This window comes from Dipteris shenzhenensis, chromosome 3 (assembly GCF_047967505.1).
Source record: "Dipteris shenzhenensis isolate YYH24624 ecotype China chromosome 3, Dip_SZ_1.0, whole genome shotgun sequence".
In the NCBI taxonomy this organism is placed as follows: domain Eukaryota; kingdom Viridiplantae; phylum Streptophyta; class Polypodiopsida; order Gleicheniales; family Dipteridaceae; genus Dipteris; species Dipteris shenzhenensis.
Genome location: NC_141598.1, coordinates 22,378,820 through 22,402,935, shown reverse-complemented (window position 1 = coordinate 22,402,935; position 24,116 = coordinate 22,378,820). Strand labels below are relative to the sequence as shown.

At 42.7% G+C, this 24,116-nt stretch overlaps 1 protein-coding gene across 1 annotated transcript; it reads right to left on the bottom strand.

Moving 5' to 3' along the window:
* Positions 1-1,588: 1,588 nt before the first annotated feature.
* On the bottom strand, positions 1,589-23,886 carry PP7 (serine/threonine phosphatase 7). Its single transcript, XM_087372545.1, has 5 exons — positions 23,417-23,886; positions 13,661-14,155; positions 8,081-8,227; positions 6,728-6,835; positions 1,589-2,016 (listed from the first exon to the last, which is right to left on the bottom strand). Exons 1-5 carry the CDS (start codon positions 23,804-23,806, stop codon positions 1,915-1,917), a joined length of 1,242 nt encoding a protein of 413 aa, XP_087228671.1. The 5' UTR covers positions 23,807-23,886; the 3' UTR covers positions 1,589-1,914.
* Positions 23,887-24,116: the final 230 nt, after the last annotated feature.

The window sequence follows — 24,116 nt, the reverse complement described above, 5'->3', positions numbered from 1 at the left end:
AAAAGCTCGTCTCATTCTTTGCATACCTATTACTTAGTATGCCAGCAATCAATTATGAATATTGCATGCAATGATGCCCTCGTTTTTTACAACGATCCATCATGAATTTGCATGCAATGAACCATCATTATGTACACCTTCGTTTTAGATAGAAATTATTAATTTGCATGCAGTGTACCGTCATTATGTATGCCCTCCTTTTTGAAAGCAATCATGAATTCTCATGCAATATTAAGGTTCTCTATCCCATCGATCTTTTGAGAAATGGTCGAATACCAAGCTTTTGAGATATGGTCGACTACCAAGCCTTCCCTTGTTTCTTTCTTTCTTTCCCCTCTTTCTTTAATAATCTCCAATAAGAAATATCCCTCTATGTCCTTTTATTTCAACCCCAAATCTCTTCTACCATACAATCATTCTATATAAAGTGTCGTTTAACAACATCTCCTTTTGGTTCCAAATCCATCTATTCTGATGCTGTCACTTATTTCTTAGTATCAATGCAGCATGAAAACGTGACCCCACCAACAACTTAACCAGATCACTCTTTGGTCTGAAGGCGTGCATTTACAATATCAGCATGCATTAGGTGAAACCCGTGGAGATACATAGATGAAAACATGAACACAAGCAACTAAGAATCAGATCATAGCAGTAATAATTTCTTGACGCGAAACTGATGAATGAGCGGCACCCAATTCATATGCATTGCCATTATAGAATCTGCAATCCAATCCATGAATTGCACCATGCCCTTCAGCATGGATGTTCCTATCACATGTTTTACCCTTCATGAAGATTCGTGCTGCAAACTCTGCAGAGCCGAAGTTACCAAACAAACAAATTGGCCACAGGTTAGAGATGGTTCTTAGGGAACCCCCAACCACCATCCAAAGCAAGAGGTAACAGATGAAGCGAGGCAGGAAAGCTAGATGCAACAAGTAAAATAGGGCTCAACAAGAAGGGCTAAGTTATGAAGCTCGGTCTCTTATCTACTTATTCCAGTAGTCACAAGAGAGGAGCAACAGCCTAGAGCTTCAATAAATCTTTGGTTGTAACAAAGGATTGCTTTCTTCCAACCCTTCTCTAATTATATGATACTTCTATAGATTTAGAAGGCACATCCCACACGTTGTGGTATCAGATTAACTTCTCAAGGCTGCACAAGTTCAATTCCTACGTTGAAACGATCCCCTAGTAGGCAGAACTTTCAAAATATACCAAAATGAGCTGCTAGTGCATGTAACTGGACATATGACACACACGGAGCTACTACCCATCTGGAAATCGCATAGGCGGAAATGAGGTTCCAAGGTGGTATATCAAACTTTTTCAATGCATACTAGAAAATGCATAGACAATGGAGGAGCCCAACAAACATGAGTTTATTGTATATAGCCACAAATATAGCTGGGATTCCAGAAAATTGAATTCTTAGATAATCCGTGTTATTTGGTTCTTAATTTGAAGTCAGCTTGTGCTAGTAATCCTACATTCTTACGGAAGTGATAGCAAGTTGCTGAAAATTCCCAAATCAGATCCCTTAATCGATGGACTATGCTTAAATGGATCCCTGAAAGCCTTAAAACTAATTCAAGTTAAAATCTGCCGCAAAATTCTAGGTCTTATTACGTGAACTCGTATCTAAATTTTTTAAGTTACGAAGGCCCTAAGATCAATGTAGTGTACAATTGATTCTTTTCGGGCAACACCAATACATAGAAAATATCAACACTTGTATTCGCTCCCTCATAGACTAAGTCTATGAGAGAAAGAAATTCAATCATTTATAATAACTCATACCAATTCCCTTCTCCAAATTGCAGGTACTGCCATGTATATAAGACGCGTCTCCTATATTTTCAAGGTAATGAATTTCGATTTAACAACAACCTTATCCCACCTGAAATATATTCAGAATTCTCCATCACTTCTGCCAGATCCTTCTGAGCTTGCTTGCAAGTCAAGCTCCTCATCAGAATCTATAGCATTAACAAAATCATAATATGCATTAGCCTGCACAAGAAGAAAACCACACAAAAATAGAAACTTTAGTGCCCAATGCTATATACCTCATGCATACTAAGCAGCATATTAGTCTGATGGCAGAATCTACAACATCAAAACATACTATCACAAACGAATAAATTAAGATACTTGTGCTAAAAAAATTGCGATATAAATAGATATTTTGCTCTTGTTCTTTTCCCATTCTTGTCCCTCTTGCCATAGAAAGAGGAAAAGTGCAACCCCAGTCACCTATTTCCCCATCTCATTAGTTGTGTCAAGGCATGTTACTTGCATACTTAAGGATCCACATATAAAGTTTCAAATTCAGTTTGGGCTGTCCCAACAGTGGTAACCTAGAGCAGAAAAGCTTCACAACCGTGTCAAGGGGTCAAGTGCTCGCTGTAGCACCTGTAAGCAGAGGAAAAACCCCAACGGTATGCTGTAAATGAACCAACACTGATGTACAAAAGAACAAAAGATATGAAAGTAAGTAGAACCTCAAAAGATATGAAAGTAGGTAGAACCTCAATAAAACTCCGTATATTCATCCACAGAAGTGGGAAAGTGTAGCTCCAGATAGAGCACAACCTCTGGCAAGTAGGATGCTATACCAAAGTGAGGGAGATGATGAAGGCTGCTACTGCTCAGTGAGTGCTCCTGCATACCTCGGTGAAGAGAGCTTCAGTTGGATGCAAGGACTGAGGCCGGAGCCTCCTTTATATAGGGCATTGCAGCCCTAGCCCCAAGCAGCCAAGCAGATCTACAGACCAGATCTGGTCCAGGTACGTTGCAGGCCAACATGGTCAACCTGTTTGACCCGACCAAAAGGCCTGTCTCAGCCACCAGGTGGCCAATTGGACTGGCCAATAATTGAGGTCTTCCGACCCCACTTCAAACCTTCTCCCCGCACAAAAACGGTGCTCTGTGCAGCCCCAGGCACAGGTGTTCCACCTTGAACAGAGGCCTACTACAACTGCCAGAATATCCTATTTCCTACCCTTCCAATCCTGATCTACTGCCCCACGTCCTCCCCATATGGGAGCTCACAGATGGGGTTGAAAGAACCTTTGTGAATAGGTCTACAGCATATTTTCTTTGGTTGGGCAATAGGTGAGATCAATCAGTTCATCCATTATCAGCTCTCTGATGAAGTGGTATTGAACCTTGATGTGTTTCGTCCATGCATGAAAAACTAGATTCTCCACCATGTCTTCGAGGATCGACCTGACACATAAGGACTCACATAATGCCATGCAGGCTGTCTGTACATCACCACCATGGATGAAAGACTGACTGTTGGTTGCTTCTTACCGAGCCAGGAAATGATGACCCCTGACCCTGGTAGAAACAGTAGCCAATTGTGGAACATCGAGTGTCCCCATCTCCAACCAAATCAAAATCACAGTATCCCAAAGAAGTCAAACCTTGTGCCGTACATGATCTCATATCCTGTGGTACCCTTCAAGTATCATAACACACGCAAGCAAGCTTGCCAATGATTCTCCCCGGGTTTGATGAAAATTGACATAGCAGTGCCACTGAGAATGCAATGTCAAGAAGAGTGTTGCAAAGGCGTGAAGAGCCTTTGCACTCCTCCATCTGAAGTTGGTTTAGAATAGCAGTATCTCTCCTGAGAGATAAAAATATTTTCTTTCTCCTACCATGTCTCAGTCCCAAAAAATAATGCAAAAGACTAAGGTCAGTCATGCCAAACTCTTTATGCAACAGAGTTTTTGCCTTTCTCACCTTTTTGTTGAGATCAAGGTAGTTCTGGTATGTGTACTGTACAATATTTTCCATGCCATACATATAGTATGGTTTATGGCAGCTTTGGGCCTACAAAACTCCTCTTAGGCAACAAGTTTTCTTCTGGCGAGTGCTTCTGGGCATTTTTCCATCTAGACATATGTTGGCTCGTAGACAAATTGCTCCTGCCCATTGCCACAGATGTTTGAGTTCTCAAGAGACAGTGCCTCATTTATTATGGTTTTGTCCATGTTCTCGTGAGTTCATTGATCTTCTTTGTGAGCGCCTACGAGCGAGATTCCTGACTGTTCCTTTTGGGAAGTCTTTCTGGCTCTTTGGTTTTCATCCACCAAGACCGGAGTTTCATCTTTTCTTTGTTTGGGTTCGCTATTGGGCACGGCACTCTGGACTTTATGGACAGACAGGAACTGTAAAGTCTTTAGTGATCCTATATTTTCCTTCTTTGGCTTTTTTAAGTGTTCTCTGCAGCAATCCTTCTTTGATTGCTTGCAGACGAGCTGCATAGATCATGATGTATATCTAGCATACACTGAGATTTTTAGCTGATGTAATTTCGGCTGCCTCGTTTTGAGGTCACTACTCTTGTAATATAATCAATCAAAAGTTTTCACAAAAAAAAAAGTGTGTGTGTGTGTGTGTGTGTGTTGCTTTTCCCCCAAAAAAACGTGTGTGTGTGTGTGTGTTGCTATCTTCCCAACAACCAAACCTGCTTCCTAAAGGAAGTGAATGAGAAACGAGCTCGAAGCCCTGTCATCAATTGAAAAAGAAAAGGACAGATCCAAAAAAAATGTAAGGCCGTCTCTCTTGCATGAGAGCAAGTGGGGCAAATCAAGGAAGCAATGCGCCTGGAGGCCAATAAAGATCCCAATGGTAAAGCCCCAACCAAACAGCACCATAGGAAGACTCTTTGGTCATTTCTATCCCAGAGTATGATCATTTCTTCTCCTGCTGTCCTATTGAACTCTTTGGTCATTGTATCGTGCTCGTTCCATACGACTGTATGAGCACTCTTCAATGACTGTCTTCCCATACTTTCAAGCTTCTTTGCTTCGGTCTCTACACGATGCTCATTCCTTTGGAGACCTTCCTCAAGCCCAGTTGAAGTTTTTTATTACTGTTTTTAGTTATGAGTAGTAGCTGTCCCACTCTGGGACAACTATGAATATAAATGTTTTCTTAATGCAAATTATTTATTTATTTTTTTTAAAGGGGTGTGTGTGTTGCTATCTGTCACAAGATGTCTCACACCAAAGGAATCCTTGCTTCATCTTTTCTGGCTTTGCCTTGTGACTCGTGACTTACTACTTTTTCTACAGCAACGTCTCCGAGCCTGGTTTCCTATTTCTTGCTTTGGCAAGCTTTTTTTGCTCTTTGGCATTTACTTTACAGAGGCCCGAGTTCAAACCTTTTCTTCACCTAGGTTCGATATTGGGCGCACTCTGGACTCTGGAAAGACAGAAATCACAGTCTTTGGATTCACTATTTCCTGATGTCGCTTAGGCAATCCTTTTATGATTGCCCCTCTGTTTGTTAAATATATTACTCTATTTACTTGTCTTACAATAAAATCTTCTAATATTGTAATTGCATGTCTCCTCTTTGGAGACTACTTTTTGTAATATAATCATACATGGATTTCACCTCCCAAAAAAATGTGTGCGCGTGTGTGCGTGCGTGCGTGCGTGTGTGTGTGTGTCTCTTGGTTTTGCATAAAATGGCTCCAGATACGATGCCTCCTCTTGTGCAAATCAAGCCAATGGGCCTTTTGTGGTAAAAAATAAAGGCAATAAACCAGCAAGTACAGCCCAGAATAAGAGAAAGGCACAAGTTATCTCTAATGGGAATGCTTCTGGCTCGATGCCCTCCACGTCTCAGTCTATGGCAGACTCAAAGGAAATTTGTCTTGGTTAGGAATGGTACATCCTCCAATGGTCGTACTCCTGAAGAAAATTCAGGGATTGGTATCACATGGGCTGCTGTCATAGCAAACCATACTCTTTTCCCTGAAGAAGAAGATGTTGGTTTATGTCTTCCCATCAAGCTCTTGCGTCGCCTCAAGGAAGAGGCTTAGATCCTTTGTATCTTAGTGATTCAAGACCACACAATATGATCTCCCATCATATAATTAAACCATGACCATGAATCCATTGTATATATTGTGAGAAACAAGAACTCTTCTCACAATACATAGTGCACACGATAACTTTAAACATTGTAATCCTCCTCAATTGCATGACTATAGAAATGAAGACATAAACTATTACTTTCCTAGTGTTACTATTGAGGATCACCAAAATATCTAGCACCTTTTTACATCATGCTGCCAACGTGTTTACCAAGTCTCAATTTTTCATTCGACCCGATGACGTTATCAGTAGATGTTCAACGATACAAATTGCAATCTCTTCTAAAGGAGCGTTCTTACGGCATCCTCCTGCATTGTGTAAAATCTTCAGAGGATGAGCAAAAGATGCAAAATGTGCCTTCCACCTTCTAGCTGGTCATGATTGAATTCCTTAGGAGAATCTGATAAGTTTCTTGCAATCTACTTAGAGGATTCTTGTGTCTACACAAATGAAAACAATCATCAACAGTTACTTTAGTTTACTGGAACTCTCGAGGAAGAAGGGGGATCACAAACTTACAACTATTAAACTGTCTTGGCACAACTATGACTACATTTCTGTCCAATGTTTTCCAAAGGATGCACAAAGTGGTCATCTTAACACTATAAATATGGCCTCCTTCAAGTCAACCCTTAGATGCCAATATGGTACTAAGAGAGCCATTTTCTTTTGATCAGGAATACTTTAATTTTGCAGCAAAAGCCTATTTAGTTCTCTTCTAGCATGTGTGTTAACACGGCCACACATAGAGGGAATATTTATTTATTTGTGTTCTACTGAATTGGCCAACAGACATAGCAGAATGTCATTGATAGAGACCATACCTTAGGTCTGGGTAGTACTTCTTTGAATATAAAAAAGTTTGGTGTAGAAAAGTCTGGGGGCTCCAGCACGATGTATGCCCCTTTATTATTATATCGATGATTGCCAGCCTGCAGAGAATACAAGCACAATGCCTTAAATTTTTAGCCCATACACATCAAATTTTTTACTTCATCTATCACTCATTTTCTTGCTCCTTTTGATCTTTTCAACTCAAACAGACAACAGCATAAGAATAACACGGTTAATTTCCTCATGGTCTGAGTTATACCATCTGATTATTCGGGTTGCAATAACACTCACAGATGTTACAAAGTGCAGACCAGACCAAGCTGCAGAAGTCCAGTAAATAAGGCCAAAAAACAGAGAAGTCAACATGCAAATGCAAGCACTTTTTTGAACCAAGCAGCTTCTAAGAAAGGGATCAAGCACCTCTTCTTAGCTTCACCTCAAACCCAATTTTGCACCTTCACCCCTATCCAATATGGAAGCTCTTTCAGGACAGCTCCAAACATATTATCTCGACTTGCATACCATACTTTATTTTCTAACAGGATACATTCAAAGTTTTTCTATGCCACCAAGGTTCACATGCAAATTCTAATCCAAATTAACATAATACATCGAACGTGATTGAAAAGATCCGTGTTTAGCCTACACACAAAAAACCACTTCTAAATCCACTGTGTTGCCACACCTACATAAATTGACTATTTAGTACATGCTGATATTCGTGCTTGGAGTTCAAAGCATTCTGAATGAGCACAAAGATCAAGAAAGTAATAGTGCATATCTTCATCTCATTCATTACTAAAATAAGGCTCCAGCTGATCGGAATGCAAGGGCACCTTTACTATTCCACTGCAAACTTGAACTGCAGGTACAACTCTTTGCTTTTATTTCTGTTTGTCTTCTGTGCTGCTATTTCAAGATATTTGCTTAAATTTGTTTGTCTTCTGGTATTCTATCCAGCCACATCTACTCCTAAAATAAGCGAGGCAAAGGAATGAAGGCGAGTGAAGGGAAATAAAAAGAAATAACATTTGTCTTTCATGATTGTGTAAAAAAAAAATTTCAAACCAGAAATCAGGTATAAAAGAGAGGAAATCACACTAAAAACAAGACCTGATAATATGGGTAATCTGGTGCAGAAAAAGTATACATGTCTTTACTATGAATGATGTGCAGCTTTTATTCATATTGGATATCTTTAACAACTTCACATTTCCATCAGAGCCCTCACTAAGGACAAAGGAATTGATTGTTATTTCTTTCTAACATTTCTGTTTCCTAAAGAGACAAAGGGAGGGGATGGAAGAATGGTAGGCCTAAGCTAATAAACAAGATATCAAGACCTGAAATTGTGGATAGTCAGGCGCACTAAAAAGAGTGATCAGTTTTCCCGACTTGACCACATGATCTATCGTGTAGCCTTTATCCATGTTCCCCATCTCTGGCCGCTTCTCCCTTGCATCAGGACCCTCGTGCGACCTTACAATCAACTGCACCTCCAACAATCAACTGCAACATATCAACCATGACATGAAGGTAGAATCATGGAAATAGTAACAGACCTTCAACTTTACAAAATTCTAATAGTACTTTCACAATTCAGAATCGATAATTTAAATCAGGAAAAGGCCAGAAACCAGGTTAGACAGTAAGCCATATTATGCGCTGAAAATACTTAGCGAAATCACTTATAAAGAGCTTCTGCACACTCAGCCTGCTACTTAAATCTTTTGCTGGCTCCAAACAATAGTAGAAAAAAGGTTTGGCATAGCTTGAATTGTTACACCTCCCAGCTTCCAATTTGTTGCTTCCAGTGTGATGTTCCAGATTCAATTCCCACTATCCATAGAGACGTGTGTGTGTGTGTTCCAGATAGAATTCCCACTATCCATAGAGGTGTGTGTGTGTGTGTGTAACATGAGTGTGTGCATGTGGAGCAGTGCTTGCTACTTTTAGCTGTCAGTATTCTGTTGTAAGTAATAGCTGCCCTACTCTGGGGCAGCTATGAATGTAAATGTTTTCTTAATGGAAATTTTCTTTAACAAATATGTGTGTGTGTGTGTGTGTGTGTGTGTGTGTGTGTAGAATAGACACAGCAGGTGACTTGCCTTTGTCCTGTGTGGGAATGCCTCTCCCTCTATGCCTTCCACCTCTCAGCCCAAAGGAAAAGATAAAACTTTACAGGAGGTTTGGCAGACTCCGAGGACAATTGTTGCAGCCTGACGACCTTTGCCTTCTTGCACTTGGAATGGTGCATCCTCGACTGGTCGTACTCCTGAAGAAAATTCAGGAGTGGGTATTACATGGGCTGATGTGACAGCTAGTCGGACTCTCTTTCCCGAAGAAGATATTGTTGGTTTGCTGTCCACTTCTCAACCAGTTGTGACACCTCAAGGCTGGGGTCCGGATCTTGAGGTTGATATGCAGACCTAATTTCAGTTTTACCTTTGCTGTACATAATCTGTACATATGCTGTCACAACTCGTATGTTTGACACTTAATGTACAAGGTTTGTGTGATGCTTCTAAATGGAAGACAATCTAATCATTTACAGCCAGATGTTGTAGCTTTGTAGGAACATAATCAGCATGTATATGCTGGACAGCATGGTCATTTTCACGGTTATGATATTTTCTATGCTGGACAGCATTCCTTTTCAGGAGTGGCCTTTCTGATCAAGCATGATCTTCAGCCCTCTGTGGCCTTTAATGATTCACAAGGTAGATGGATGGTTATGCAATACCTTGTACAGGGTGATATCTTTGAATTTGCATCTGTCTATGCTCCACAATTCTCTCGTCATTGTGGACAGATTTGGAAAGATATGCAGAGGTATCCATGGAGGCAGTCTGCTTTTCTCTCGTCATCATGGACAGATTTGGCAAGATATGCAGAGGTATCCATGGAGGCAGTCTGCTCTTCTTTGTGGTGATTTCAACATAGCCAGGGGATAATACATCTAGTCATACACATATGTTGGCCTTTGAGCAGCAGAGCTGGTCTAAATTGTTGCGTGATTTCAATTTTGCTGATCTTTGGACAGCATCTTACTCCTTGCTGCCTGGGTTTACTTTCCAGCACAATGCTCGATCTACTTACAAAGCTCGACTGGACAGGTGGTACAGAGTTGATCCTCAACATTCTGATACTTTGACTACTACTTTGTCAGTTGATTATGCATTTGTGCAATCATGCACCTCTTTGATTAAGGATTTCCCTGCATGACATGCCGCATGATCGGCTTCCCCACAGAAGGCTCCTCATGGTTAAAACAGCTATTTGGATCATGATCATTTTAAGGCCATGGTGTATGATGCATGTCAACCTCTTTCACCTCAGAGTTTTATTGATACTGATTATGCCTGGGATGCATTTGTTGCCTGTATGCAATCAGTTATTCGGGATTATGGCAAAAATTATCTCAAAACATTGGGAGATACGCTTGCTCAGGCAAAATCTACCTGTCAGTCTGTGACTGAACTCAGTCATTTTCGGTCTGTGTCTCTTGAAGAAAGCACATCTCTATGCCACGCTAGACATTGCTTGCAAAGTAATGATCATAGAAAATTTTCAAAATGGGAGACAAGAGCACGTCAGCGAGCTTTCTTGGATAAAGGTTGTTCATCAAAGGGCTTTTTTAAGAGCTTGCATCACAAGCGACAAGCTACAAATATTTGTTGTACTCTGCTTTCTGATGGACATTGGACCTCATCTCAAGCTCAACTTGCTGCAGCTTGTGTTCATCACTTCTCCCGGCAGTTTGGAACTGCTGATTCTCCTTCTCCGGCAATATTCGCAGCCCGGACTCAGTTATTGCAGCATGTTTTCCCTATTGTTTCTCATGCTCAAGATCTTGAGCTTGAATGCCCTTTCACTGAAACAAAATTAACCACTGCAGTCCGATCATGTGGTAAATGGAAATCTCCGGGATGGGATGGACTTACAGTGGAATTTTTTCTTGCATACTGGGATCTTCTCATGCCCACTTTGCTGCGTATGATTAATCATGCCTGGGAACAGCAACATCTACCAGTTTCTTGGAAAAAAGGGCTAGTCAAGCTTCTTCCCAAAAAGCAGATTTGTGAATCTTTGGCTGATTGGAGACCCACTACTCTTACGCCTGTCATTTATAAAATCATCACCAAAATGGTTTTTGATCGCATTAAAGGATACTTGCATGATGGTTTACATCCTGCACAATATGGATTTGTTCCTTGCAGGCATATTACTGATAATATCGCAAATGCCTATGTTGGAATTGAGTATGCCAAATACACTGAGCAGGATGTTCTTTTAATGTAAGTTGATATTGCCAAGGCTTTTGATACTGTTCAATGGGACTTCATCTCTCAGACAATGCATGCTTTGGGATTTGGGCAAAAATTGCAGCATATCATATACTGGCTTAATAGTGACAATCAAGCTGCTTGTATTCTTTCTAGGGATATCTCTGAAGCGTGGACTCTTCGTTGCTCGGTGTGTCAAGGCTGTCCACTTAGTGCACTCATGTATGCCATCACCACGCACCCCATGCTTCAGTACATGGATCATCTCATAGCTACGGATCAGCTACATGGTTTGGAAATTCATGACAATCATTGCTTGCTCAAGCGTATGCAGATGATTCCTTTTTCACTCCTCGAAATACAGAGCAAGATCTTTCGGAGCTGATGAAAGCTCTTTCTTTATATGGTTTAGCTGTTGGGCTTCATGTTAACTTTCAGAAATCGAAATTGTTGCCTTTGCATTCCAAGGAATGACACTCTCTTTTATGGCCTAGGGAAATCATTCCTCCAACTCAATTGGTTCGTCATCTTGGCTATCCTTTGAGTTGGACAATTTCTCCTCGTCAATAGTCCAATTGGATTCTCGCAGCTCTCAAGAAAAAGCTGGAGTACTGAAAATTGGCGACCTGGCCTTTGCATGTTCGTCTTCGAATTGTGCAATCTATTCTGATGGCGTATATTCAATTCTACTTGCTTCTTATCATGTTCAGCAAGGCTGATCTTGCCTCTTTTATGTCTGATGTGCTCGAACTCTTTTGGTGTTCTCGCAATGGCAGAAAAAGCTTGCGTTTGCTTTCGGTACAGCAACTTTGTTCTCCAAAGATGCATGGGGGTCTCAACATTCTGAATATCCATTTGCATATTCTTGCCCATAAGGGAAAACTTATGCTGCAGTTTTTGCAAGGTTCTCAACCATGGGATGCCATGATCCATCATTTGCTCTTGCACATTGAATCTCCAGCTTTTAGTCATTGGCAGCTTACACAGTGGGAGTTTCTTTTTGGTTCTGTGACAGGCAAAATCCCCAGCTGTCCTTTGAATTAGTATTTGTTGATGGATTGGAAACATATCCTCTCTCTCTTGGAATGGCATGGCAATGATTCGTTGCAGGGCAACTCTTTCAAAGCTGAAAGTATACATTGGTCTAGAGTGTTTGCCCTTCCTTTGGCTTTGCAGGAGCCTCGACGTTCATATTTTCTGAGTCTTAAGGGGATTCGTTTGGTTCAAGATGTTGTTGATGATGCTGGAATTCCCCTTTCTTTTCCTTTGGTTGCTGCAAAATTTGGCCTTGGAATGCATTATCGTCCACTTTGGCACAAGATTACTTTGATGCTCCAGCCTTTTCAGCTGGTTCCTCCATTGCATCTGCAGGATCGTCTTGAGGACTGGACACTTTCTTCTGTGGGATTGTCATGCCGTCCTCTCAAGTTTACACGTATTACCATCTCTTCTCTTTATAAAGTTCTACTTCCTCCACCATATATCTCTCACAGGGCGAATCAGCTTTGGCATCTTGATCATCCCGTGAAATGGTGACGGAAAAGTTTGAGACAGATTTGGCATTCTAAGATTCCTCTCCATCAGCAGGTTTTCTTATGGAGAGCTTTATTGGGTGTTCTTCCTCATGGAAAGCTTTTGGCACGCCAACATATTGCTTCATCTATTTGTCACAAATGTCTGGCTCCGAGAGAGACTATGCCTCATCTCCTCTGGCATTGTCCTTCCTCTCGTGCTTTTTTGGACCTTGGGCAGTTTTTGAGAGCTCGGTTTCCTCAGACTGCTTTTGGCAAGTTCTTCTAGCTTTTTGGTGTACATCCACCCAGACAGGAGTTTGATTTCTTTTTTGTTTGGGTTCGAAACTAGGCACTTTTGACTCTATGGAAGGATCACAATCACAGGGTCTTCGGTGATCCTACTTTTTCTACTTTCTCTTTCTTCCGACACTCTTTGCAGCAATCGCTTTTTGATTGCTTGCAATCTCGTGTCATTGACCATGATGTATATTTGTCCTACAGTGAGATTTTCTCTTGATGTTTTATAGCTCTCCCTTTCTGGGATAGCTTCTTTGAATATAATGACTGAAAGATTCCACACACAAAAAAAAAAAGCGTGTAGAATAGATTGGTCTCCACTTTGGGGACTACCTCTGGCCCTCTTGTCATATAAAATACATGGGTTTCACCCCCCAAACAAAAAAGTGTGTTCAATGGTCACCCCAAAAAAAAAAGTGTAAGTAGAAGTTGCTCCTCTTTGGAGCAGCTTTGGATATGCATTTTCCTTTAATAATATACTTCCTTTTAGAACAAAAACAAAAGTGTGTGTGTGTTGGTGTGCGCACCGCATGTGTGTGTGCACGCACATCTCTGCATTTGCATGGGTGCATGTATGTGAGATAGAGAGAGAGAGGTGCGAACCCATATACAAGGTCCACCCAGTACTTCGAGGATGCAACCTGAACTTCAGGGGTGCAGGTTCCAAAATTACTCCAGCAGTTGGTAAAGTTCTTTTTCTTTCTTTTTTTGCAATAGAGTTGCGCACACACATTGATTGCAATACTACAAAATTTTCACACCACCCCTATTCTGATGACAAGGAGTCAAAATGAAACACTACATTGAGAAGCTGAAACACCCTCACCTTCAATCTGTTCTTTTGTAAAAACTCTTCAGTACAATCTGGACCCCAAAGAAGACCAAGCCCACGTGCATTATTTAGAGAGAGTCCTTGTACTGGTGCAGGATCAGACCACAGCACATCCCCAGGTATAGCATTGGTGCCCTGCCCCGAAGGATCTAGTACACCTCTCCTAGCCTTATCCAGCTCTTCCAAAGAACCTAATTTCAGAGATCCTTGTTCAGAGTTCATTAAAATCTTGCGAGCCCTGGCTTTCTTGCTCCCTTTCATCTGAGGTACTTCAATGTGGCGGAAGAGACCCCCATGTGCCATGTATACACAATCTGCAATGATGGCAGCAAGAGGAAGGCCCTCGAAACACCCCAACAGTTTCCTGTATAGATGTTTCGCCTGCTCACCATATTTTGACATGACCTCCTGCTCAAATCCGTAAACAGATGTACAAAACCTGGTTTCATGGTTCCCACGAAGGAGAAAGACTCTATGAGGCAAGAATACCTGTAGTATGGAACAGAGAAAGTAAAAATAAGTCAACATAGCTTGTTCAGATGAAAAAGAAGGAAGAAAGGGGAGTCAAAAGGCCACCCTATCACAAAGATTTCAACCAGAAAACTTACTACTACATATGAGAACGTTGACAGGAGATTTCTGAAAGATAAATGAAAGATGTCACGATAAATGTAAAACATCACTAGTAAGACAGATACTGAATCTCAATATCAATTATCTTAATTGTTGGATAAAGTTATGATAAAGTGACTAGGCTCACATAAAATCCTAAAATACCCTAGAGCAAGGACTTAAACGGTGGTTCACTTGTGAAACCAAACAAAACCTGGCTAGTATTCCTTCCAGCCATTGTTATCAGAAAGACTCCTCAAATTAAAAATTAAAAATTTTCAAGTGAATAATTCACAAACACATTTGGAAAGACATTGTCCACCATACTGACAGGATGAAGATGGACACCATTAGACAGCAGCAACCACTTCTTCAAATTGATTACAAGAATGAATACAAGAGATTGTGTGTCACATAGATCCACTTTACGATGTAGTGGGCATGCTTCTTACAATATGTACACAGATAAAGGCCCATTTTATATTCAAGGAAGGTAGGAGACCTTAGATACAGAGTTGCTGACTTTGGCCTATAGGTTTGGTGTGATGCCTATGATGCCCTATCACGGTGGTAGTCCCAATAGACAGGTTGGGACTAGTTGCCATCGAAACTACCCACCGTGGCCAGCTGCTCAAAGTCTTCATTGCAAACTTCTAGCTTCAATAGGGACTTGTACTCCACCCCCCACCTCCCCATAAGTGGTACGATTGTGAGTTGGAATGTGTATATGGCTACCACAATCGAGCGTGTCAACAACCACAATGATCGATACTAAGACAAGAACTCAAGCGAGCACATGTTTTCAGCCTCAAACATTAGGAGATGCAACTGTTGGAATATGAAGCCAAAGTGAGTCAAAAATGAGTGAACTAGGTGTCTAGGGGGTGTTTTATAGTCTAGTGAGTCCTAGACATGCCATGTGTCATATTGGGAGTTATCCCATATACACTATGGCTTTCTAGAGTCTAGTGTCACACTATATAGTATTGTACTTGTCTTGAGTCTTTTGATATCAGCCAACATCAAGCTATCTACATGTGAGTATTTTGGTTATCATTGCCTAGCACTTGTTCTTTCATTTTCCTTTCCATTTTGCTTTTCATTATGCTTTCCACATTTCCATTGCGTTCCTAGCTAGCTACTAGATCTCTTCATATGGTATCAGAGCCATGTTCCTAGCCCTGCTCTCTCTTTCCCTTTCCCTTCCAAGAGGTTGAGGTGAGGGAGGCCAATGAAGCTACTCTAACTCCTCCTTGGAAGGCTGCCCTCTTCTCTCCTTCCTTGAGCTCTCTTCTCCACGCCATGACCTGCCACCTCTCTTCTCCTTCCTTCAGCTACATCTTTCTGTGACCTGCGGATGATGTGACGCTTCTAGCTGGAGCTAGAAGCAGAATCACAGCTTTGTGTCTTCAGCAAAGTTGTAGAGGACCTTGAGTACTACAAATTTCGTTTTTACATCATTGCAATCCAAGTTTTCTGTGAAAAGTTACAGCCCTTGCAAGAAGTGACGAAATTTGTTTCTGCGCCGCGAATTTTGTTCTAGAGCTCAATGATTTGACAACCCAAGCATGATGCAACCAGCTCAACCTGGAGCTGTCCATCCACTTCATCGTTGACCGCCTAAGCGTTGAGATGTAGCTAGACCCCATTTCCCCACAATTTAAGGGAGGTTAAGCCTTAGATTAATTTGCCTTCAGTTTAGGGACAAACCTACATAGCCATTAGAGGCAACTTTAGCCTGCAAAGAAGAAAACCAATATAAGCCAGCCATACCCAAAACACGGCCTTTAGGAATTGGTAGTGTCTATGTACTACCTTTAGCTATCCTGCTCCAAGAGTTCGAGCAGGCTTACAACAAGGTGGAGTCGACCCTCCTGGAGGGAGCTATGCATAGATTGGGCTTCTCAAACAGACAGATCAAAGGGGCTTCAGCTCTCTACGAGGGGAGTTCGAGCCAAATGCTTATTGGTCACCACATAGGCGAGGCCTTTTCGCCTTCCCAATCGGTACAATAGGGATGTATCCTTGCCTCCTTCCTTTTCCTCTTCGTAGCTCAGGCGTTGGGTTATTTTCTGTGTTCTCAAGCTACAAGTCTGAAAAGGATGAGGCTTCCGATCCGGCAAAAGGAGGAGCTATTGGATCCAGCAGGAGAAGGAGTTGTTGGATTCAAAGTTTGCAAAAGACACAATCCTGTTTGTATCAGCAATGAGCCTTGAGACGGTCAAGGGAGCCTTGCCTATATATTGTGAGGCCTCTGGGGCTCGAATTAATTGGACAGATGAAGGGAAAAATGTAAGAAGCAAAGTTGAATAGAGAGTGTGAGAGCAACTACAAGGGGAGGAGGATTTGTCTAGTGCACCCCCATGCAGTGCCAATGTGATGATGTACAAGGAAATGATCAATCACTAAAAGGAGGTAAGTTTAGGGCACTAAGAAATGCCTCAAACTTTTCACGTGGAAATGCTTTGGTGAAGATGTCTGCAACATTGTCATGTGTTGACACATAGATCATACTGATCTCCCCTGCATGCAGCTTCTCTCTGACATAATGATAATGAACTTTTCACGTGGAAGTGCTTTGGTGAAGATGTCTACAACATTGTCATGTGTCATGTGTTGACACATAGATCATACTGATCTCCCCTGCATGCAACTTCTCTCTGACATAATGATAATGAACCTCAATGTGCTTCATGCAAGCATGAAACACACAACTGCTATAGCACTCTAACTATCAATGAGACTTGGAGAAGGACCCTCCAATGAAAGATGAAGATCAGCAAATAAGCGACGTAGCCACACACATTCAACTGTGGTTGTGAAAGCTGCCCTGTACTCAGCTTCACATGAGGAAGTAGCCACAATAGATTGTTTCTTGCTTAGCCAAGAAATGCAAGCATGTCCCGAAAAGAAACAATTACCACTTGTGGATTGCCTGGTGTCATAATCTCCAGCCCAATCTAAGTCACTGTAAGCATGCATCTGCAAGTCATCCCCCCTGGGAAACATCAAGCCATAAGACTTTGTGCCTTACAAGTAACAGAAGATATGTTTAACAGCTTGCCAATGTGATGTCTTTGGGCTGTGCATATATATGCTCACCTGTGATACTGCAAACTAAATATCGGGCCGTGTATCGCACAAATAAATTAGGCATCAACCATGGGAGTGGATGTAGGCTTGCAATCTTGCATGTTGAACCGATCCAAGAGCTTTTGCACATACTTGGATTGAGACATAATGATGCCACATCTCTCTTGTATGAGCTGGATCCTTATAAAAATGTAGCATACCCAAATCTGACATATTAAATGTAGCTTTCAATTCAGCTTTGAAACTGCAATTTTTTGTTCATGTGACCATGTGAGCAGCATGTCATCTACATAAAGAATGATGACTAAAATATCCCCCCCATCCTTCTTGATGTAGAATGTACTTTCATTTGGACTGTTATGAAGCCCCTTGTTGGTCAGAAAGGAATCAATTTTGGAGTACCATGCATTGTTTCAGCCCGTACAAAGCTTGCAAACTTTATGTGCATTACCCGTAAGTTCAAAGCCAGGAGGTTTGTTGACATAAACCTCTTCCAACAAGTCTCCATTGAGAAAGGCTGTTTTTATGTCCAACTGATGAACATTCCAACAAAATGTGCAACCACAACAATAACTGATCTGATAGTGGTCATCTTGGAAGTAGGAGCAAATGTTTCATCATAATCTATGCCCTTCTTCTGAGCATAGCCTTTTGCAACCAACCGTACCTTGTACCCGTCAATAGACCCATCTGGCCTTCTTTTGACTTTGAAAACCCATCTGGTACCTATGGCATTTTTTCCTGGTGGCAAATCCACACACAGATAGAGGGGGTGAATATATGTCTCATGAATTTGAGGCTTATTTGAATGAGAAAGGCATCACACAACAGCTTACAGTGAGGCTGACCCCTCAGCAAAATGGTAAAGCTGAGCGGAAGAATAGAACTCTTATGGAGATGGATAGATGCATGCTCACGAGCAAAAAGTTGTCTCACAGGTTTTGGCTTGAGGGTCTCATGTGTGTCACCTATGTTTTGAATCGGGCTCCCACTAAGGCTTTGAAGACAACTCCCTATGAAGTTTGGCATAGAAGAAAGCCTTCAATGGAACATTTTTGTGTCTTTGGATGTGTTGCATATGCCCATGTGCCTATTGAGTTTCGACATAAATTGTCAGACAAGGCAGTTAAATGCGTATTTGTTGGGTATAGTGCAGAGAGCAGAGGTTACCGTCTCTACAATCCTGCAACTCGCAAGATTTTTGTCAACAAAGATGTAATCTTTTCAGAAAATTCAGCACATACACAAGCTGAATTTGATATCCCAGCTTCCTCCATATTAGATGATGTTTTTGAGGGATTACTACCCATTGCTTTGGGTTCCGCATCTGAAATCCCTGCTGAAAATCAGCAATTACAGCAAGCTCCTCCTATTCCACATGCCCCGATTCAGTCACCGGTTGTTCCTCCACAAGTAGTGGAAGATGCTGTCAGGCAAGAGATTACAGACATACACGCAGCCAAAACTGTTTCGAATTGGCTGCTCCAAACTCTCAGGGAGAGTAGGCTTGATGCTCCTTTTCCTGGCAGTGGAAGATGCTGTCACGCAAGAGATTATAGACATACACGCAGCCAAAACTGTTTCGAATTGGCTGCTCCAAACTCTCAGGGAGAGTAGGCTTGATGCCCCTTTTCCTGGCAGAACTCGTAGTGCAGCAAGACACGAAGGGGGGGCTCTTTCTGTTGAATCGGCTTATGCAGGTACTCTTCTTGATGAGGAAGAGCCCGACTCCAACAGAAGTCCTATCAGCTCATGAAAAGTGAGAGGGTTGCCACCCCCCCTGAATGACAAATTCAGCGAGGTGTGAAATCCAAGATATGACACAGGAAGAGAATTCACAGTAGTGGTTATCATCTCTGAATCAGGAATAATCTCATCTATGTTCAACAATTGCTCTCTCAAGTTCTGAAGCTTGGTGAGGTGACTAGACATTGAGTCACCCTCATCCATATGAGTATGCGATAACTCTCTCTTCAAGAAAGAGACCCTGGCATCATTGCGGGCTGCAAACATACTCTCCAAAATATCCCAAGCTGCCTTTGAGGTCCTGCATGACCGAATGTGTGGAATAATAAACCTTTTGACAGAAAGAGAGATTACTAAACCTGCTTGTGCATCACGTGAATCCCACCTTTTCTATTCCTAATGGGAGGCACAACTGCAGCAGCCACTGCACCTAGCACTTGTCCTGCACCCTGAGCTTGTCCTCTACCCCTTTCTCCACCTTGTTGAGAAGGAGTGGTAGGTGCAACCACATTCTCTGCCCTTGTCTCATCTCCAGTGACGTAATCCCACAAATGTTTGCCAACTAAAAGATTGCGTAACATAGAACTCCATAAAGAGTAATTGGTATCATCCAACTTATCCTCCTATGTGAGGATGCCAAACACTTCATTGGGATCGTTCGGAGCCATTACTGCCAAAGAAAGCAAAATGCAGCAAATGTGACAAGAAATATCCCTTCTTGGGATTTAGAGGTGCACAACACAAATCCCTTCTAGGATATAGATGCAAGCTGCCCACTGCTCAAAAAATAGCCAATCAAAGGCTCAAAATGCAACCAAAATGTCTTGCAAATGCCCAAAAAGTGCCAAAATAACACTGTGAAAATGGCAACTGTATGCATTGTCACTCCATCTGAGTCCAAAACTACCTGCAAAGATGCCAAACAGCTTGTACACTGTAGAATTGCATCTGAATGCCAAAAGCCCCAATTTCTTCAAGGAAATTGCATCCAAAAGAAGGCAGATTAGCTGAAAGCCCCAAATTTGGAGATAATTGCAGTGCAAAACCAAAAACCCCAATTTGTAGGGGGAAATTGAGCTGAAATTGAGGCCAATCCACGAAAAGCCCAAATTTTTGCAAAATGCCCAATTCACAAAAATTGCACCAAATATGCACAAATCTGTCCCCAAATCTGCTTGAATCTCAGCCAAACACTGGCTGAATTCCAAATGCACCTGCTCACTTCAAAATCTGCAAAAAGACCCAACAAATAGAACCTGCAAAAAGGCCCATCAAATAGAACCTGTACGGAACAATACATATGTGGCGCAGGTGTACGGATGTACAGAACTGTCATATGTGTACGGATGTACGGAACTGTCATAGGTGTACGGGTGTACGGAACTGTCATAGGTGTACGGGTGTACGGAACTATCATAGGTGTATGGATGTGCGGAACAGTACAATACACATGTACGGAACTTGCACATGTGTACGGATGTACGAAACAGTACAATATAGATGTGCAGAACTGGGGCGCGGTGCACGTGTATGGATGGATTGTACGGAATTGCTGGCGCATGTGTACTCGTACGGAACCCGTACAACTTACGACCGGGAACAAATACTAGCAACGAGTGCAACACTTGTACGGATGCAGATACGACGCTTGTACGAAAGAGTATCGTATGACGTACGATCGCTGCTGACAAAAACATGCGGAGCTGACGAGATGGGCTACAAGTACAAACTACGTCGTACGGTGGTACAACCTGACAGCGTACGTACAGTGGTTTGGTGGTAGGCAGGCTGGTACGAATGATTGGAGGTGACAGCAATACGGCTAGCTCCAATACCAAATGAAGGGAAAAATGCAGGAAGCAAAGTTGAATAGAGAGTGTGAGAGCAACTACAAGAGGAGAAGGTTTTGTCTGAGTGACAAAACCTCATCCTAACCACACATTATCCTAACCACTAATTGTAGTTAGGGATCCTGATTCCTAACTGTGTTTAGGGGGGAAACGGAACGTGCCCCTAACCCACTTATTACATTACATTGGTCACTGCCTAGAATATGTCAATAACTCTTAACAACTGAATCTATAGGCTTCTTCACAAGACAAAGGACATTCAAAAGGTCCGTGATTGGGGAGCTACCTTTGGCTTTCAGTGGACTCCGCGGGGGCCAATAGAGAGGTACCTTGGCTGCTAGGTGGATATTGATATTTCAGCAAGCAGCAAATCCCCCAGGTTCTAGAGAGTGTTCGGCGCAAGCCACTATATTGGAGCTAGGCCAAACTCTCCCTAGCAGGCAGAGCTTTAGTGGCCAACTAGGTCCTTCTTGCAACGGTCTAGTACATAGCCTCGTGTCGGTCTTTTCATAGGGGATGCATGGGGCAACTCAAACGATTGGTGCATAACTTTCTCTCGGCTGGTTCTAATGGCACGAAAAACACCATGGCCAAAGTTGCTTGGTCGACAGTGATTATGCCTCAGGCACGCGGAGGCTTGGGTATCATTGATTCAGAGATGCACAGCAAAGCCATCCTGGCAAGCTAGTGGTGTGCGGTCTCACCCCAAGCGTAGAGCCCTAGAAGCTCCTCCTTCAACCGGGACTTCTCAGGAACACCCCACGCACAGGTGGCCAGTGACACCAGTCCCATCCCTGAATTTTTTTGAGGCCACTCTCACGAGGAAGGGATCCCCATTGATGCAGAGCCTTAGCCTGGCAGAGGCTGGCAAGAGGACTCACCCAGGCTTGACCTCGCTGCAAGGAGGAGTTTAAGCCTCATCCCCTTATTTGGCACCCAGAGATTCGAGATCAAGATGGTCTCATGCTTGGACAATGGACTCACATTGAGTGGGCTTCGTGGGATAGTGGCGCAGCCAACTCCTTTGGAACATGGAGCAAGCTCCCCGTAGAGGTAGAGGCGAGGTTGGTGCTATCTCTCATCTCCAAGGGTCAAGGCAGCGGATAAGAGAGATTGATGCATCCCTGAAACCTGGCAGGCAGAACGTCAGACTTGGGCAGACAGTCGATGGCTGGGCAGAACTTCAAACTTGGACAAACGGTCGATGACTGGGCAAGTTCTCCAAGACAGGGGTGCCCCTAAGGATTACAATCAAGATCCTAGACACAATTATGGTCCAAATTTTGTACTTCTTCTGGCTGGTCGCCCTCAGGGGTTTACCCATAGGTCCGTGGCTGGAGTAGACGGTGGGTCGATGGATAGTCATGGGTGAGCACCGAGTTCCACCCACAGCCACTCGCCATCTAGAAGGATATCATTTACACCCTATGGGCCACATGGGAGCGCGGGACATCGGATTCTAGAGCGATTGCCGAAAGGCAAGGGCGTTTTTGCAAGGCTTGGCCTACATGCATTTTCTACATCTTCATGCCGCGAGGGATTCGCTAGTTGTATAGCCTACCATTCCAACCTACCTTCCAATCGAAACAGCCAAATCGGGGCCTCCACCAACAGCCCCTAGAAGGGCCTTCCAGGTCTAAAACTTACCTACACACTATCCTCTTATAATATGGGCTCACAAATGGCAAAGTCAGAATGTCTAACACTGAGTTGGGAGAGAAAAGTAGATGCTGACATATGAGCTTCGAGTGTAAAAAGACAATAGCAATAGAGGGAGTGTGCCATCCCAAGAAAAAGGTGTACACAGCACGGTCTACTACCTTTCACTAGACTACATTTCATCCCTGCCTCCTAAGTCCCATTCCTAGACCCTACAAAGAAAGCGTAGATAGCTGCTGCCTAATTTTCTGAGACCTACCCTCAATTCTACTCTCATGTAGTGTGGAGCAAAGTTAGGAGGGTATGCAGCAAAGCTACCCCGTCTGGGGACTAGTGACTAGGAGACTAAGACATGGCATACACAAACGACTAGGTATGCAGGACTTACGATACTTTGGAAAATTTGATGTGATTACATCATGATTCTAAGGGCTTGGTAATAGAAGTAAAATCTTATCGCAGGTAAATACTAGTAAATCCACGGTTGTGAAGGATAGCAAAAGGTTCCCCTGGGTAGATTGCCTAAGAAACCAGATGTGGCAGATTGGCACATACGGCTTTCGTAGCAACGGCCTTGCACCACGTGGCACTAATAAATGACACCCGAGGGCAAGGGCAAGCCATGTGATAGAAATATAGCGTCACATGAAGGTGAAGTTTTACTTGAAAATTAAGTCAAAACCAATAGGGCAATATTCTCATTACCTTCAGTCCACCCTTGGAAAACATTCATCTAATCAACACAGATTTCAATCATTTCATGAACATAGTGGATTTTCGATCGTGCTACCTTCCATGCCAGCAGTACAAGAAACGTCTCGAGACCCCATGCTCCGCGGTCGACGTAGTCCCCATTGAATACAAACATGCGGGTGGAAGAGGGAGGACCTGCTATCTCCAAGAGGTGGAGGAGATCGTGAAGCTGGCCATGGAGATCGCCCACGAGGACGACAGAGCAAGAAGGGTCGACGTGAAGCCGGAGGCAGTTGGGTTCTCGATGGAGAAGCTTAGAGGCAGAAGCGATGAGAGCATCGGCAAGAGGGACTGGCAAAATGGAGGGAAGCTGGGAGGGAGGGAGGAATCGGGAGGCATTGTCGAGGGTGGTGGTGAGGTTGGCAACCCATTCTCGGGAGAGAAGGCCATCAGGAGGCCACTTCAGGGGAGTACCGTCACAAGCCATTGCAAAATACTCGCGTGTGCTCTCAAGGTTTGTTGCAGCTAGCCTCCGTGTGTGTGTGTGTGTGTGTGTGTCCACTATAAAACAAGGTGTCAATGACACATAGGCCCTGCCTATGGGAGTTTTGGGAAATTGAAGTTGTATTTACTTTGCTTTTTTTATGCTGAAATATATGTAATAGAGTAGCCTCTCCAATAAGCAAATGATGTTCCAGAGTTTGTATTTTCAATTGGAATGTTTGTCCAAATGTGATCCATGTACTTCCGTAGATTGTTGTTGGGTCTTGTATATGAATTGTGAAATTGTATTGTTG

Coding starts and splice junctions, on each gene's coding strand:
- PP7 (XM_087372545.1), bottom strand. CDS start 23,806: ATGGCTTGTGACGGTACTCCCCTGAAGTGGCCTCCTGATGGCCTTCTC. Junction 6,836..8,080: donor CTGACTATCCACAATTTCAG/GTCTTGATATCT, acceptor TATTCTCTGCAG/GCTGGCAATCATCGATATAA. Junction 2,017..6,727: donor AAGTACTACCCAGACCTAAG/GTATGGTCTCTA, acceptor CTTCTTGTGCAG/GCTAATGCATATTATGATTT.